This window comes from Hyperolius riggenbachi, chromosome 5, assembly GCF_040937935.1.
Source record: "Hyperolius riggenbachi isolate aHypRig1 chromosome 5, aHypRig1.pri, whole genome shotgun sequence".
NCBI classification, from domain to species: Eukaryota; Metazoa; Chordata; class Amphibia; order Anura; family Hyperoliidae; genus Hyperolius; species Hyperolius riggenbachi.
The window spans coordinates 322,469,120-322,483,167 of NC_090650.1; the positions used below are offsets into that span (position 1 = coordinate 322,469,120).

The 14,048-nt window shown below is 43.5% G+C and overlaps 1 protein-coding gene across 1 annotated transcript in view; it reads left to right on the top strand.

Annotated features, from left to right (window-relative positions):
• LOC137518877 (laminin subunit alpha-3-like) overlaps window positions 1–14,048 on the top strand; it is a 303,606-nt gene that overhangs the window by 145,760 nt on the left and 143,798 nt on the right. The window contains exons 36-39 of the mRNA XM_068237275.1: window positions 2,578–2,718; window positions 5,560–5,721; window positions 7,001–7,102; window positions 12,478–12,561. Of these exons, the coding sequence (XP_068093376.1) occupies window positions 2,578–2,718; window positions 5,560–5,721; window positions 7,001–7,102; window positions 12,478–12,561 (489 nt within the window). The remainder of the gene's footprint in view (window positions 1–2,577; window positions 2,719–5,559; window positions 5,722–7,000; window positions 7,103–12,477; window positions 12,562–14,048) is intronic.

Below are 14,048 nucleotides of genomic sequence, written 5' to 3' on the forward strand. Positions count from 1 at the left end.
CTAGTATAGTGCCCAGCATGGCTAGTATAGTGCCCAGCATGGCTAGTATAGTGCCCAGCATGGCTAGTATAGTGCCCAGCATGGCTAGTATAGTGCCCAGCATGGCTAGTATAGTGCCCAGCATGGCTAGTATAGTGCCCAGCATGGCTAGTATAGTGCCCCAGCATGGCTAGTATAGTGCCCCAGCATGGCTAGTATAGTGCCCAGTATGGCTAGTATAGTGCCGCAGCGTGGCTAGTATAATGTCCCAGCATGGCTAATATAGTGTCCCAGCATGGCTAGTATAGTGCCCAGCATGGCTAGTATAGTGCCCAGTATGGCTAGTATAGTGCCCCAGTATGGCTAGTATAGTGCCCCAGCATGGCTAGTATAGGGCCCCAGTATGGCTAGTATAGTGCCCCAGTATGACTAGTATAGTGCCCAGCATGGCTAGTATAGTGCCCAGCATGGCTAGTATAGTGCCCAGCTATAGCTAGTATAGTGCCCAATATGCGTAGGTGGTGCCCCCGCGGCCGCCGCTTCTGTTACCTTATGAGCGGGCGGCTGCTGCCGGATTCCCCCATACGCCGCTCTCTTTCATGCATGAAGTACTATCTCCTCCTATAACAGCAGCGCGTCTTGCGTCTGCTGTAAGGAGGGAAGGAGGCGGGGCAGCGGCTTCCTGTAGCGGCGATATGCATCGCCGCTACCATGGGAACCGCTGCCCCGCCTCCTTCCCTCCTTACAGCAGACGCAAGACGCGCTGCTGTTATAGGAGGAGATAGTACTTCATGCATGAAGGACAGCAGCGCCTGGGGGAATCCGGAAGCGGCCGCCCGCTCATTAAGTAACAGAAGCGCCGGCCGCGGGGGGGAGGGGCAAGATGACAGACAGGCAGTGGGCCGCGGCCCGGTGGTTGGGGACCCCTGCTGTATACCATTCATTGCTTTCAGAATCAGGGGATAAGGGGCCAATAATGTGTCTGCAACCCAGATGGGACCCGGCCTCAGATCTGTGACCACCACACAGGTGTCTGCCAATGCAAGGTACTGTATATCATTCATTGCCTCCAGAACCAGGGCATAAGGGGTCAATAATGTGTCTGCAACCCAGATGGGACCCGGCCTCAGATCTGTGATCACCACACAGGTGTCTGTCTATGCAAGGTACTATATACCATTCATTGCCTGCAGAATCAGGGGGTAAGGGGCCAATAATGTGTCTGGGACCGGCCTCATATCTGTGATCACCACACTAGTGTTTGCCTATGCAAGGTACTGTATAGCAGTAATAATAATGTATATTATTAATTAGAAGTATTAGAAATGTATTAGTATGGTGTTCCTAATAATCCTTTAGGTGAGTGTATATAATTAATTGCCTCCAGAACCAGGGCATAAGGGGTCAATAATGTGTCTGCAACCCAGATGGGACCCGGCCTCAGATCTGTGATCACCACACAGGTGTCTGTCTATGCAAGGTACTGTATATCATTCATTGCCTCCAGAATCAAGAGGGAGGATCTAATAATGAGTCTGCAACCCAGATGGGACTCAGCCTCAGACCTGTAATCACCAAAATCGGAAATCGATCGTAAAATGCTTGGAAATCGATCGGAAAGCAAATCGGAAAACGACCATAAAATCTCATAGTGTGTACCCAGCATTAGATGATTACATTATAATGTACAGTAGTATGGCCAGCCACAAATCAGATTGTGTGCTGGAAGGGCTGTTTTTAGGCAATGAATTGGAAACTTGCAGATAAAAGGAAGGGGAACAGTGAGAATAGACACCTTAGCGGATGACCCAAGTCAGAAAACATTGCTTTATCAACTAACACAGGTGTCAAACATACACAAGTGTGCCATGTAAATCCGCATACATGCTTTACTTAAGCCGGCTGAGGCAATTGTTATCGGCCGCCTCAGCATAGGCGTGTGTATGGCAACCAACAACCCCCGTCCCCCAACCCACAAGTGATCCACCGGACAAATCGACTCAAGTGCCGCTGATTCCCCCGCCCACCATGGGATGTCACACACACTGCTCATCGCCCCTCTGTTGTTCCCCTGCCCCTTTGCATAGCACCACAGTGCGTCATCAGCTACACAGCTGACATGCGTGTGTGCCGCCCAGGCCAGAGAAGGTCGTCCAAGGGGATCAGCTCCTAATCCCCGACAGGCGACATCAGTTGGCAATGTGTATGAGCCTTTAGTCACACCATCAAACCAATCCTCAGAATCAACAGACTGGTTTATTGTACTAAATATTGCTCCCACCAGTAAACGCAATGCAACCCCCAGCAATCCTGGGTTGTATTTTCCAAGAGATTAAAAAAAAAATTCATAATTTCCTCTATATCAGATCAAATCAGAGTCCTCATACAGTATATCATGATGGCCAGAATTCAGGACATTCATATCAGCAGCGCATCCTTTAGGATCCCCGCCCACGTAGGGTAGCAATCTGAGTTCCTTTCCACCTTTATCTGATCACTTCTCTACTGTTGCGCCATTAATTTATGTAAAAGTAATAGCTTGATTCCCAATGATTGTGACGGCATAGCAATAATATTTGCATCTCTTCCGTCACATAGGAGAACATCGGTGGCATAAGATGTGATGCTTGCAAGAGTGGATCCTTTTATTTTGATCCTTCTAATCCCAAAGGATGTACCAAATGTTTCTGCTTTGGTGCGACAGATGTGTGTCATTCGTCAAATAAATACAGGAAAAAGGTGAGCTAACATCAAGCAAATCCTCAGGATAAATACAGCCAAATGAGCCAAAGTAAGATTGATTGTAGTATTGGTGTGTGTTTGTGTCAGCGCTGGAACTTTATAAATACAATAAATAAATAAATACATTTTTTAACACAGTATTTGTATGGATTTAAAGTGATGAAAGCAGCTTATCATATTCAGTCATTCTCCATTGCTACTACTGCTACTAACTACTAATTATTCTGTTGTTGTTACTTCTAGTTACTATTACTGTATTACTACTTTGCCTGCTACTATTACTATAACATTTTTTTTAATTTAAATACATAACATAAGTCATACATTTAAGGCACAACAGAGGCTATTCTTCTTGAGCCAGCTAAAAAAATTTGGTATATCACAGGAACTGCTCATAAGCTTCTACACAGCCACAATTGAATCCATCCTTCCCTATTGTCTGGTATGCAGGGGTGTCCACTAGTGACAAATAAAAACTCAGCAGAATAACCAATGCGGCAGAAAAGATCATAGGATCGCCCCTACCCCCATTGCATCTACTCCACACTACCAGAATGAGGTTTAGGGCCACCAGGATCTCGCATGACCCCTCCCATCCAGGAAGTTGCTTCTTCGAACTGCTCCCATAAGGTCGATGTTTCAGAGCCATCCCCTCTAGGACCACCAGGTGCAGGGGCACATTCTACCCCCAGGTTTTCCTCCTATTGAACTCTAGCCTCCCTACCTAGTTGCAGCACTCCAGTCCTATGGGAGGCATCACGTTGCTTCACCTGTAGCCCTCCCCCTAACTACCAGCACTCCTGTTCCGGAACTCTACCTCACTCCTAAGCTGTGAGAAGTCTTGTTTGTCCACCCTGCTCTTCAATGCTTGCTTTGAGAACTGGGAGATCCTCTCACATATCGACAATATGTGTCACGTCTGTCATGTCATATTGACAATGCCATGTCTGTTCTTTTTGTATTTTATTGCACTGTATTGTACTGCGACGTGTACCACAACCAATTCCACTGAGCAAATAAAATGATTCTCTTCTAATAAAGCAGTACAGAACATAGCGAAGTCACTGCTGTGGTCATTTGCAATGTCTTTCCTCTTTAAGGACAGATGCAAGGTGTATAAAAACAAAAAATGACTTACCCGGGGCTTCCTCTAGCCCCTGGTAGCCGATATGTCCCTCACCACAGCTCCGCTTCCATCCGCTATCCCGGGGTCCCCTTCGGTGTAGACGCTGATGCACATTTACTCTGCCTGCACAAGAGCCTCTCTCAGTCATGCTGACGTCACCTGGAGTGTTCTGCGCAGTACAGTCCAGACGACATCAGGGCGATTGACAGCAGCGCATGTGCAGTAGAGGACAGCCTGCCGAGATTGGCTTCTACACCGGAGGGGACCACGGGCCACCGGCTGGGAACAGAGCTGCAACGAGGGCACAGGACTGCTGCCAGGGGCTGGAAGAAGCCCCAAGTAAGTAGAATTTTGTTTTTTAATTACCTTGGACCACTTCTTTAAGTGAGAGGAATATGTAGGCTGCCATCTTCGCCATCTTCATTTCCAAACAAACAAAACCAGTGACACTGCTAATCTGAGCTTTAGACTTAACCCGCAACAAGCATGCAGCCAGACAAGAGTTATTTCCATTTAAACAATTCCAGTTGCCTGGCAGTCCTGCTCATCTTTCTGATCAGTTGTGTCTGAATCACACACCCTAAATAAGCATGTGGCAAATTGCATCAGAGATATCAGATCTCCATGATTGTTCATTGTTCAGGACATCCAGGCAACTGGTATTAACAGGAAACAATGATGTCATCCTACATGCACTTGTCACCTTGACCTCTACTTGAAGTTGTAATCATTGAGCTAGCATCCTTTGGGGTGGATTTACTAAGGCTGAAGAATTGTGGGGAACAATGGAAACATGGGATCCAGGAAACCTAGACTATTATCTTCTATCAGGTTGTTAATGTTTGCAACCTTTTTGGTTCATATTAGAATATAGTAGGGCTGCTGACTGCAGTCACACAACCACTAATTTCCTAACTAAAAAAAACAAAAACATGTTTATGTTCTGATATAACCCAGTTAGGGGGTTACAGGTTGTTTGGCTCACTCATGTTCTCCAGTTATGTCCACAGTTCTCCAGGCTGGGAATGTTGTTGTTTGTCATTGTACCCAGTGGGGCCTTTCATGAACCAGTGCAGACTGCAGAGGCCAGTCAGCAGTCCCTAAATGCTCACATTAAACTAGTATAACTGAGAACATGGCAGGCTTCTTGTTTCATTCTAAAAAAAAATTATACACCCATACACAAATCAAATATAAAGTTTGATGTGACCTAATGTCAGTCAAAACATTCTTCAGTTTAAACTGAACCAGGAAATGTTAGACCCTCTTTTGGTTCTTTATTGCTGTCTGGGTCCATGTTGAGGAAAATCTCACTCAGTTTCCACTTGTTTCATATCTGTCAGAAAGGCTGGGAAGGGAACAAAAGATATGTTCAGCAAGGACACGTGCAGCAGAATCATTTCTACAGAATAAGGATGGGTTAGAAATTGTTAGGTTGTGTCCAGAATTTCACTCACTTCCTGTCCATCTCGTTAGAACATGCATGTTAAACTCTGGCCCGCGGTGATACACCTGCCAGCAGTAATGCTGTTGCCACCTGTAATAAATGTCAGAATGTAAATCAGCGCAAGGAAAGATTTTACTATGGGTAAACACTTACTAAATAATCTATAAAGTAATATTGTAAAAAATAAGCAATTTTATTTATGACGCTTTATTCATTAAAGTTACTCTTCAATATAAGTATGTTTTCTAACCAGTTTTCTAACCAGTTTGCAGATATGTGGTCATGGAGGCTGGAGACTTCGGATCAGACAAGAATTCCCATCACTTTCAATCCGGGCAGCAACAGTGTTGTAGCAGATGTGCAAGAATTACCTCCATCTGTTCACAGTCTACACTGGGTGGCGCCAGATTCCTACTTGGGAGAACGGGTAAAAAAAAAAATGACCACAGGCTTGTATTGTTTTTTAACCCCTTCTGTACCAGCAGTCTTTGGCCCTTTAAAGGACCACTACCGCGAATCATTTAATTTTCAGCCATCTCAAAGTAGATATAATAAGTATATAGAAGCCTTCCTGTGTCTTTTTTGTGTGTGTGTGTGATGGCCCTTTAATTTTACATAGATCACTGTAATCTGTGGCCGTCAGTGCCTGACATAACGCTGATGGACTTTTGTAACCAGCAGTCACAGCAGGGGGAGCCTTGTCAGGTTTTGGGGAAAAAAAGAAAACAGATGGTTTAGCCCTGCTTTTATCAACTGCCGAAAACTGTACTGTACAGCTCACCTGCTGCCCTTCCCCCATCATGACAGCCAAGGACCCCCGCACTCAAGTATCAGCAGGCTTTGAGGGAGGCAGCTGTCAGCGCAGACTGCTGTGCAATGAGCAGCTCTCTCCCTCTCCCTCATCCTTTCACTGAGTGTCTGACAGAGATGAATAAACTGATGTGAAAAACAATTGTATCTATCCTCCTCCTAAAAATTACTTTTTTTCAGATATTGCAGTGTTTTATTTTATATTTAAATCTAGTTTTTACGTTTTTTCCTGCTTCGTTGTCTCTGCTCAATGTTTTCATTGAAATATGCCAGAGCTCAGATCTATGAAATATTGACCCTTTTTATCTCTTTTCTGCTCCGAGAAGCCATTTACTTACAGAAAAGTGTTTTATGGCTGTTATTACTAATCAGTGAGGGTTATGCTATAGTCTGACCCAATTCGACCAGGTCCCAACCTCTTTGCATACCTAATTTTTAACTCTTTCACACAGAGAAAGAAAAAAGGAACACAGCATATTTATTTGTGTGCTTGACACTGTACATACACATGTCTATCTCATAATGTCACATGTCACCTCGGTTGTCCTTTCAGAGCTGTCTTTTTCTCTGACTTGCAGTCTTTTTGTTATCAGCTCAGCATCTATATTTTGGAACATTCGGGCCAATGAGTGTGAACCCGCAGACACCTGAGGAAGGGCAACGCCCAAAACATGTTGTGTGTATCTTGCACTTTTGTCTGCTCCAATACCGTTGTATGCTGAACCTTTGGTGTGCCGTCTCCGTTCTTGAATTGAACCCGCAGCTTTGCTATTACTGGTGCTCATTATCACCTCTAATGACACTGCACACTTACAATGCAGCCTGGCATAGTCTATAATCTGTAAAGTAGTGATTAGGAGAGCATCAAGTTGTCTCTTTTTTGTTGTTGTAAACAGATTTCTTCATATGGCGGCTATCTGACATACCAGCTGAAGTCCTTTGGCTTACCAAGTGAAGGCATGGTTCTGTTAGACAAGAGACCAGATGTTCTGCTCACTGTAAGTAGACGCTTGACTGCATTTTGTGCCGAAAACAATGAACACAACAAACAAGAACTTATTTTTATCTGAAACATGTAATTAAGATTCAAAGCAATATCTTCAGATTAAACCTCGTTCTGTGCATATTGTGTTTTTCATTAATTCTCTCTTACTTGTTCACTTCACAATATCTTCTCAGCAAATGAAAAAAATAATAATTTAAATTGTCTTTGACTGACTTATCTTTGATATTACTTTTACTCCCCTTGTTTTTAATTTCTTTCCTTTTTTTACTCATTTAGTTCTAGGAAAGATTTAGGCTGCTTTCACAGTGGGACGTTAAAGGCGCACGTTAGAGCAGCCAGTAACGCACCCCACCGCACAGCAATGAAAAATCAATGGGCTGTTCACAGTGCCCACCACGTTGCGTTACTCAGTAACGCTGCGCCATAACAGAACATACTGCATGCAGTACTTTATAAGCGGCAGAGCCGCGTTAGACTGCTTGCACATGCGCAGTAATGTTGGGGAGGAGCGGAGAGCGGCCAGGCACATGGCTAATTAATATTCACTGCACTCAGTGACGTGCAGTGTGTACTTCCTGGAGCGGCCGCTCTGTGCGGCGATTGGCCGGGCGGGACCACGTGATGCCGCATGCGCACAAGAGTACGCATCATGGCATCACGGATGCCAGAGTGAGCTGCACAACGCGGCTCACTCTGACGTCCACATCAGAGAGCACCAGGCGTTGCGTTAGGGGCACGTTATGCGACCATAACGTCCCCTAAAACGCAACGTCCTGGTGTGAAACCAGCCTTATATTTGGAGTAAAAACAGATAAGGTGAATTTATTTATGAGAGTAGACAGATGAGTAGAGTTAATTTGTGAGATAAACCAGATAGAGCTTTATTCACAAAGCCGTCATGCATGAATTTACGCATGTTATTTTAGTGCACTGCATAGTGGTTTACTCACGGGAAATGTCTTGCTGAATAGAGTGTAACATTAAACATAAAGGCCCATATGCAGTTAACTTTTCACCTGAGTTTTCACCTACGCAGGTGAAATATTTATACTGTACCTCCTCAGTAAAACACCCTTTAAAACACCAGCAAGCAAGAAAATACTCAAAATCATTTTTATAGTACTTTTTCAATTACTTTTTGTTACTGTGTCAATTGCACAATGCTGAAAAGTTATTTTAAAGAGAAGTTGAAATATTTTCTCCTGTAGAAAATGTTAATTGAATTGAAGTCCCATAATCCATTAAAGAATTGGGCCAATATGCAATTAACTTTTTTCTCCTGAGTTTACTCCTAGGTGATATTTTCACTCCTTGTCAATAAAATGGGATTGATTCACTAAACTGTGATAACTCATATCACGGCTGTTTTTGCATGCATTTTCGCACGAACGCGAATTATCGCGAAAACGGCCGTGATATCAGTTATCACGGTTTCGTGAATCAAGCCCTAAGTCTTTTAAACCACCCGCAAGCAAGAAAATACTCAACATACTTTTATTGCATTTTTCCTTCTACTTTTTGATAGTATTTCAATTGCAAAGTGCTGAAAAGTTAAGAGAAGATGAAAAATTATCTCCTAGGAGAAAAGTCAGGAGAAAAAGTAGTTTATTGCATATGGGTCCAGGTATGGGAGCAGATAACACTTGAGGTCTCACAAGTATTGGAACTGTCATCTGCTTGCATACCTGTTATTTTACGTGGTATATACATAACTGGTGTAATGTTTTTAGCAGTATTATTATTATTATAAGTTTTATGTGAGTGGCAGAAGTGTTAGAGGCGAGCGTTACTGAGGAGGGGAGAGAATTAAGAGAAGTCTTGCAAGTGGGAGTAAAAAGAGCTGACCACAGGTGACCATTACACATGTGCAGCACATACATATAACACATGTAAGTCCTTGCTTTACAGCATAACACTGCTTTATAAATCACCTCCTATCTGTTTTTCACCTTTATCTAGAATCACATCTTAAGCATCCAACGAGAGACAAAAAATGTATAAAAAAATAAAAATAAGGCAAGAAAAGCAATATCTTCAAAGTTAAGTTAAAGTGGTCTGAAATTCAGCATTTCTTCTTTGCTCTAAAAGATTAGTTACAGCTTTAAGCCTACTATCACAAAAAATTGTAGCAGAACAGCATTCAGTTAAACACAGCACTTTGCTCTTCAGTGGAAAGCTCATTCAGCTTATGATCGGCATCTGAAGAGGAGATAACATTATCTTTTCTTTGCATTCCACAGTTGTTACATTCTTAAGGTGGCCATACACTGGTCGATTTGCCATCAGATTCGACCAACACATAGATCCCTCTCTGATCGAATCTGATCAGAGAGGGATCGTATCTCCACCTTTACTGTAAACAGATTGTGAATCGATTTCAGCCTGAAACCAAAAACAATCTGTAAAGCTGCCGCTGCTGCCGCTCCTCCCCCCCCCGCTCCCACCCCTGCATACATTACCTGTTCCGGCCGGCGCGAGTTCCCGCTGTCTTCTTCTCCGCTCCGGCTTCACTCCGCTCCGGCTACTGAACTTCCTGTCCGGAGGGAAGTTTAAACAGTAGAGTACGCTCTACTGTTTAAACTTCCTGCCGGGACAGGAAGTTCTGTGTAGCTGCAGGAACGGTCTGGAGCCTGAAGCGGAGAAGAAGACCAGGGGAGTCGCGCCGGCTGGAACAGGTAATGTATACCCGCTGTATTGCGTCGGTCGTTGGGCATTCTAACGACGCACTCGCCGGCGACCGAGAAAAATCTTCCGCACGGATCGGTCGACGGGAATCGACGGGAATGATCGATTTCAGATGGAAATCGATCGCTCTGTCAGCGATGTGCGCGGCGATTTCACAGCCGTTTCGATCACTGTGATGATCGAAACGGCTGTATATCTGCGGAAAAATCGTTAGGTGTATGGGCCCCTTTAGCTGAGCTGCAAACCAGCTCTCTGTGCTTCAAGCATGCACACAGTTCAGAAGAGCTCACTAGAAGATTTTTAATACATAATTTTTAGCAGCTATGAATAAAATGCAATGTCAGCTTTCAGAACAGATAAACTGTACAGGTCCTTCTCAAAAAATTAGCATATTGTGATAAAGTTCATTATTTTCTGTAATGTACTGATAAACATTAGACTTTCATATATTTTAGACTCATTGCACATGAAGTAGTTCAAGCTTTTTATTGTTTTAATATTGATGATTTTGGCATAAAGCCCATGAAAACCCAAAATTCCTATCTCAAAAAATTTGCATATTTCATCCGACCAATAAAATAAAAGTGTTTTTAAAACAAAAAAAGTCAACCTTCAAATAATTATGTTCAGTTATGCACTCAATAATTGGTTGGGAATCCTTTTGCAGAAATGACTGCCTCAATGCGGCGTGGCATGGAGGCAATCAGCCTGTGGCACTGCTCAGGTGTTATGGAGGCCCAGGATGCTTCGATAGCGGCCTTAAAGAGGATCTGTAACAAGAAAAGATCCCCTGGGGGGTACTCACCTCGGGTGGGGGAAGCCTCCGGATCCTAATGAGGCTTCCCACGCCGTCCTCCATCCGTCAGGGGTCTCGCTGCAGCCCTCCGTGCAGCGGTGACGTAATATTTACCTTCCTGGCTCCTGCGCAGGCGCTCTGACGGCTGTCGGCTCCAAAGTAGGCGGAAATACCCGATCGCTGTCGGGTCTGCTCTACTACGCAGGCGCAAGTTTCCTGCGCCTGCGCAGTAGAGCGGACCCGAATGAGATCGGGTATTTCCGTGTAGTTCGGAACGGAAAGCCGCCACAGCGCCCCCGCTGGAGCCAGCAAAGGTAAATATTGAACTGACAGTCGGCACAGTCGCCGGCTGTTCGGAGGGCTGCGGCGAGACCCCCGTGGGACAGAGGACGGCGTGGGAAGCCTCATTAGGATCCGGAGGCTTCCCCCACCCGAGGTGAGTACCCCCCAGGGGATCTTTTTAATGTTACAGAGTCTCTTTAAGCTCATCCAGAGTGTTGGGTCTTGCGTTTCTCAACTTTCTCTCCACACTATCCCACAGATTCTCTATGGGGTTCAGGTCTGGAGAGTTGGCAGGCCAATTGAGCACAGTAATACCATGGTCAGTAAACCATTTACCAGTGGTTTGGGCATTGTGAGCAGGTGCCAGGTCGTGCTGCAAAAAAAAAAAAAAGCTTTTCAGCAGATGGAAGCATGAAGTGCTCCAAAATCTCCTCATTTCGGCATTTCCCTCTCCCCAGTCTTCCTCCAGACTCTGGCACCTTGATTTCCGAATGACATGCAAAAGTTGCTTTCATCCGAAAAAAGTACTTTGGACCACTGAGCAACAGTCCAGTGCTGCTTCTCTGTAGCCCAGGTCAGGCGCTCCTGCCGCTGTTTCTGGTTCAAAAGTGGCTTGACCTGGGGAATGCGGCACCTGTAGCCCATTTCCTGCACACACCTGTACACGGTGGCTCTGGATGTTTCTACTCCAGACTCAGTCCACTGCTTCCGCAGGTCCCCGAAGGTCTGGAATCGGTCCTTCTCCACAATCTTCCTCAGGGTCCGGTCACCTCTTCTCATTGTGCAGCATTTTATGCCACACTTTTTCCTTCCCACAGACTTCCCACTGAGGTGCCTTGATACAGCACTCTGGGAACAGCCTATTCGTTCAGAAATTTCTTTCTGTGTCTTACCCTCTTGCTTGAGGGTGTCAATGATGGCCTTCTGTACAGCAGTCAGGTCGGCAGTCTTACCCATGATTGCAGTTTTGAGTAATGAACCAGGCTGGGAGTTTTTAAAAGCCTCAGGAATCTTTTGCAGGTGTGTAGAGTTAATTAGTTGATTCAGATGATTAGGTTAATAGCTCGTTTAGAGAACCTTTTCATGATATGCTAATTTTTTGAGATAGGAATTTTGGGTTTTCATGAGCTGTATGCCAAAATCATCAATATTAAAACAATAAAAGGCTTGAACTACTTCAGTTGTGTGTAATGAATCTAAAATAAATGAAAGTCTAATGTTTATCAGTACACAGAAAATAATGAACTTTATCACAATATGCTAATTTTTTTAGAAGGACCTGTATTTTGGAAACTTGTAAGTTGTAGACAGACAATGTTGTGCACAAAAGCAAATATGGTAACTGGATGGGTAAAAAGTAGGAAAACACATTTTTATTGAATGTTATGTCAGAGTTTAATCAGAAAGCAAGTTAATTTGAGTGTTTTTATCAGTAACAAGAAAGCAAGAAAGGTTGTGGATTATCCTCCATGCCTGGATTCTGCTGGTGTTGTCATATCTTGCACTGCTCGGTGGGGGCTGCTGATGGGGTCGAGTAGATCATGTGCTGCTATACAATCAATTGCATTGTAAATAATTTCACTTTATTTTATTTTTTTATCCAGGGCAGACAAATGACTGTTGTTTATGTCGATCCCAATAACCCGCTCCCAGACAGACAATACAATGGACGTGTGCAGCTTGTGGAGGTAACATTGTAACTGACGTTATCCTGTTATGTTCTATAATGACTGTGTTGTATGGCAAATTTGCCTCTCTTCATTCGACAACAAAGAGACTATACTGTGCAGCTAACTGATAAGCAGTTTCCATGGCCGTCAGGTGCTAACACTACACAAAAAAACGTTTGCTTTTGGCATCACTTGTCAGTAGTCAGAAAGATATTGTCATGAAGGTATTAAAAAGGCATACTGTAAATTGGGAAGCGTGAGAAGTGCCCGAGATTAAAAAGGGAATAGCTCCCGGTAATTGAAAGAGAACACTGATCACAGCCTGGGACTCATTTAATGGACTGCACAAATCTTAAATTATTTGGGGGTATTCCATGTTTTGTGATGCTATACTTCGTAAGAAGAGGTGGTGCCAGATATCTGTGATTTAGTTTAACATGGTTCATGTATCATAGTGCTTTGGGAACTAGTGCTCTACTATATACAGTGGGATGCTAAAGTTTAAGCAACGTGTTACTCGTCATGATTTTCCTGTATAAATCGTTAATAATCGCCATAATAATCCAACATGCATACAGACTGCATGCATGTTGTCTGTATGCATGTTGGATTATTATGGCTCTGTACAAATTAACAAGCTGACACATCATTGCATTCCAGCGGTTCTGGAGGTGTGTTGAGCTTCTAAGGGTACAAGGGTTAATTTGCATATATTCAGCAGTGGTGCCTGGGAGGCATCTCAAGCTCACTCCAACCTGAATTATCGCAAATTCTTTCTGTTTTAGGAAAGCAAACTTTTGTTTTTCTTAACATCTTAGTAAGGGGGCTTTTAGGCCCATTGTAGTCCCTTACACACTCCAATGAGTTCTGGGTCACCATGAGCTTGCTGGTTAGTCTGTCCCTCATAGACAAATAAGAAGTATGTTTTCTCCAGATTAAAATGAGCCATAAATTACTTTTCTCTTATTTTGCTGTCACTTATTACAGTAGGTAATAGAAAAGTGACAGAAGTGACAGGTTTTGGACTAGTCCATCTCTTCATAGAGGATTCTCAGCAAGGTTTTTATTCTTTATAAAGATATTCCCTAAAATGGATTTAAATAATGATTCTGGCCAGCTTCCATGCTTACTACACAGTTTTTTGGGCAGTTGGACAGAGTAACTGCCATTCACTAAGTGCTTTTGAAAATAAATAACTCCCTGAGAATCCCCTATGAAGAGATGGACTAGTCCAAAACCTGTCGCTTCTGTCAGATTTCTATTATCTACTATAAGTGACAGCAACATGGGAGTAAAGTCATTTTTGGCTCATTTTACTCAGGAAAAAATGTACTTCTTATTGTATAGTTTGCACATATTTTAAATTTTACAATTTTTCGCCATAGTGCCCCTTTAACTGACATTTTTTATCGTAACAACTAACGAGTTATACAAAAAAATCATGACGAATAACAATGTTGCCCAAACTTTCACATCCCACTGTATATGGAGATAAAGCTAAGTTT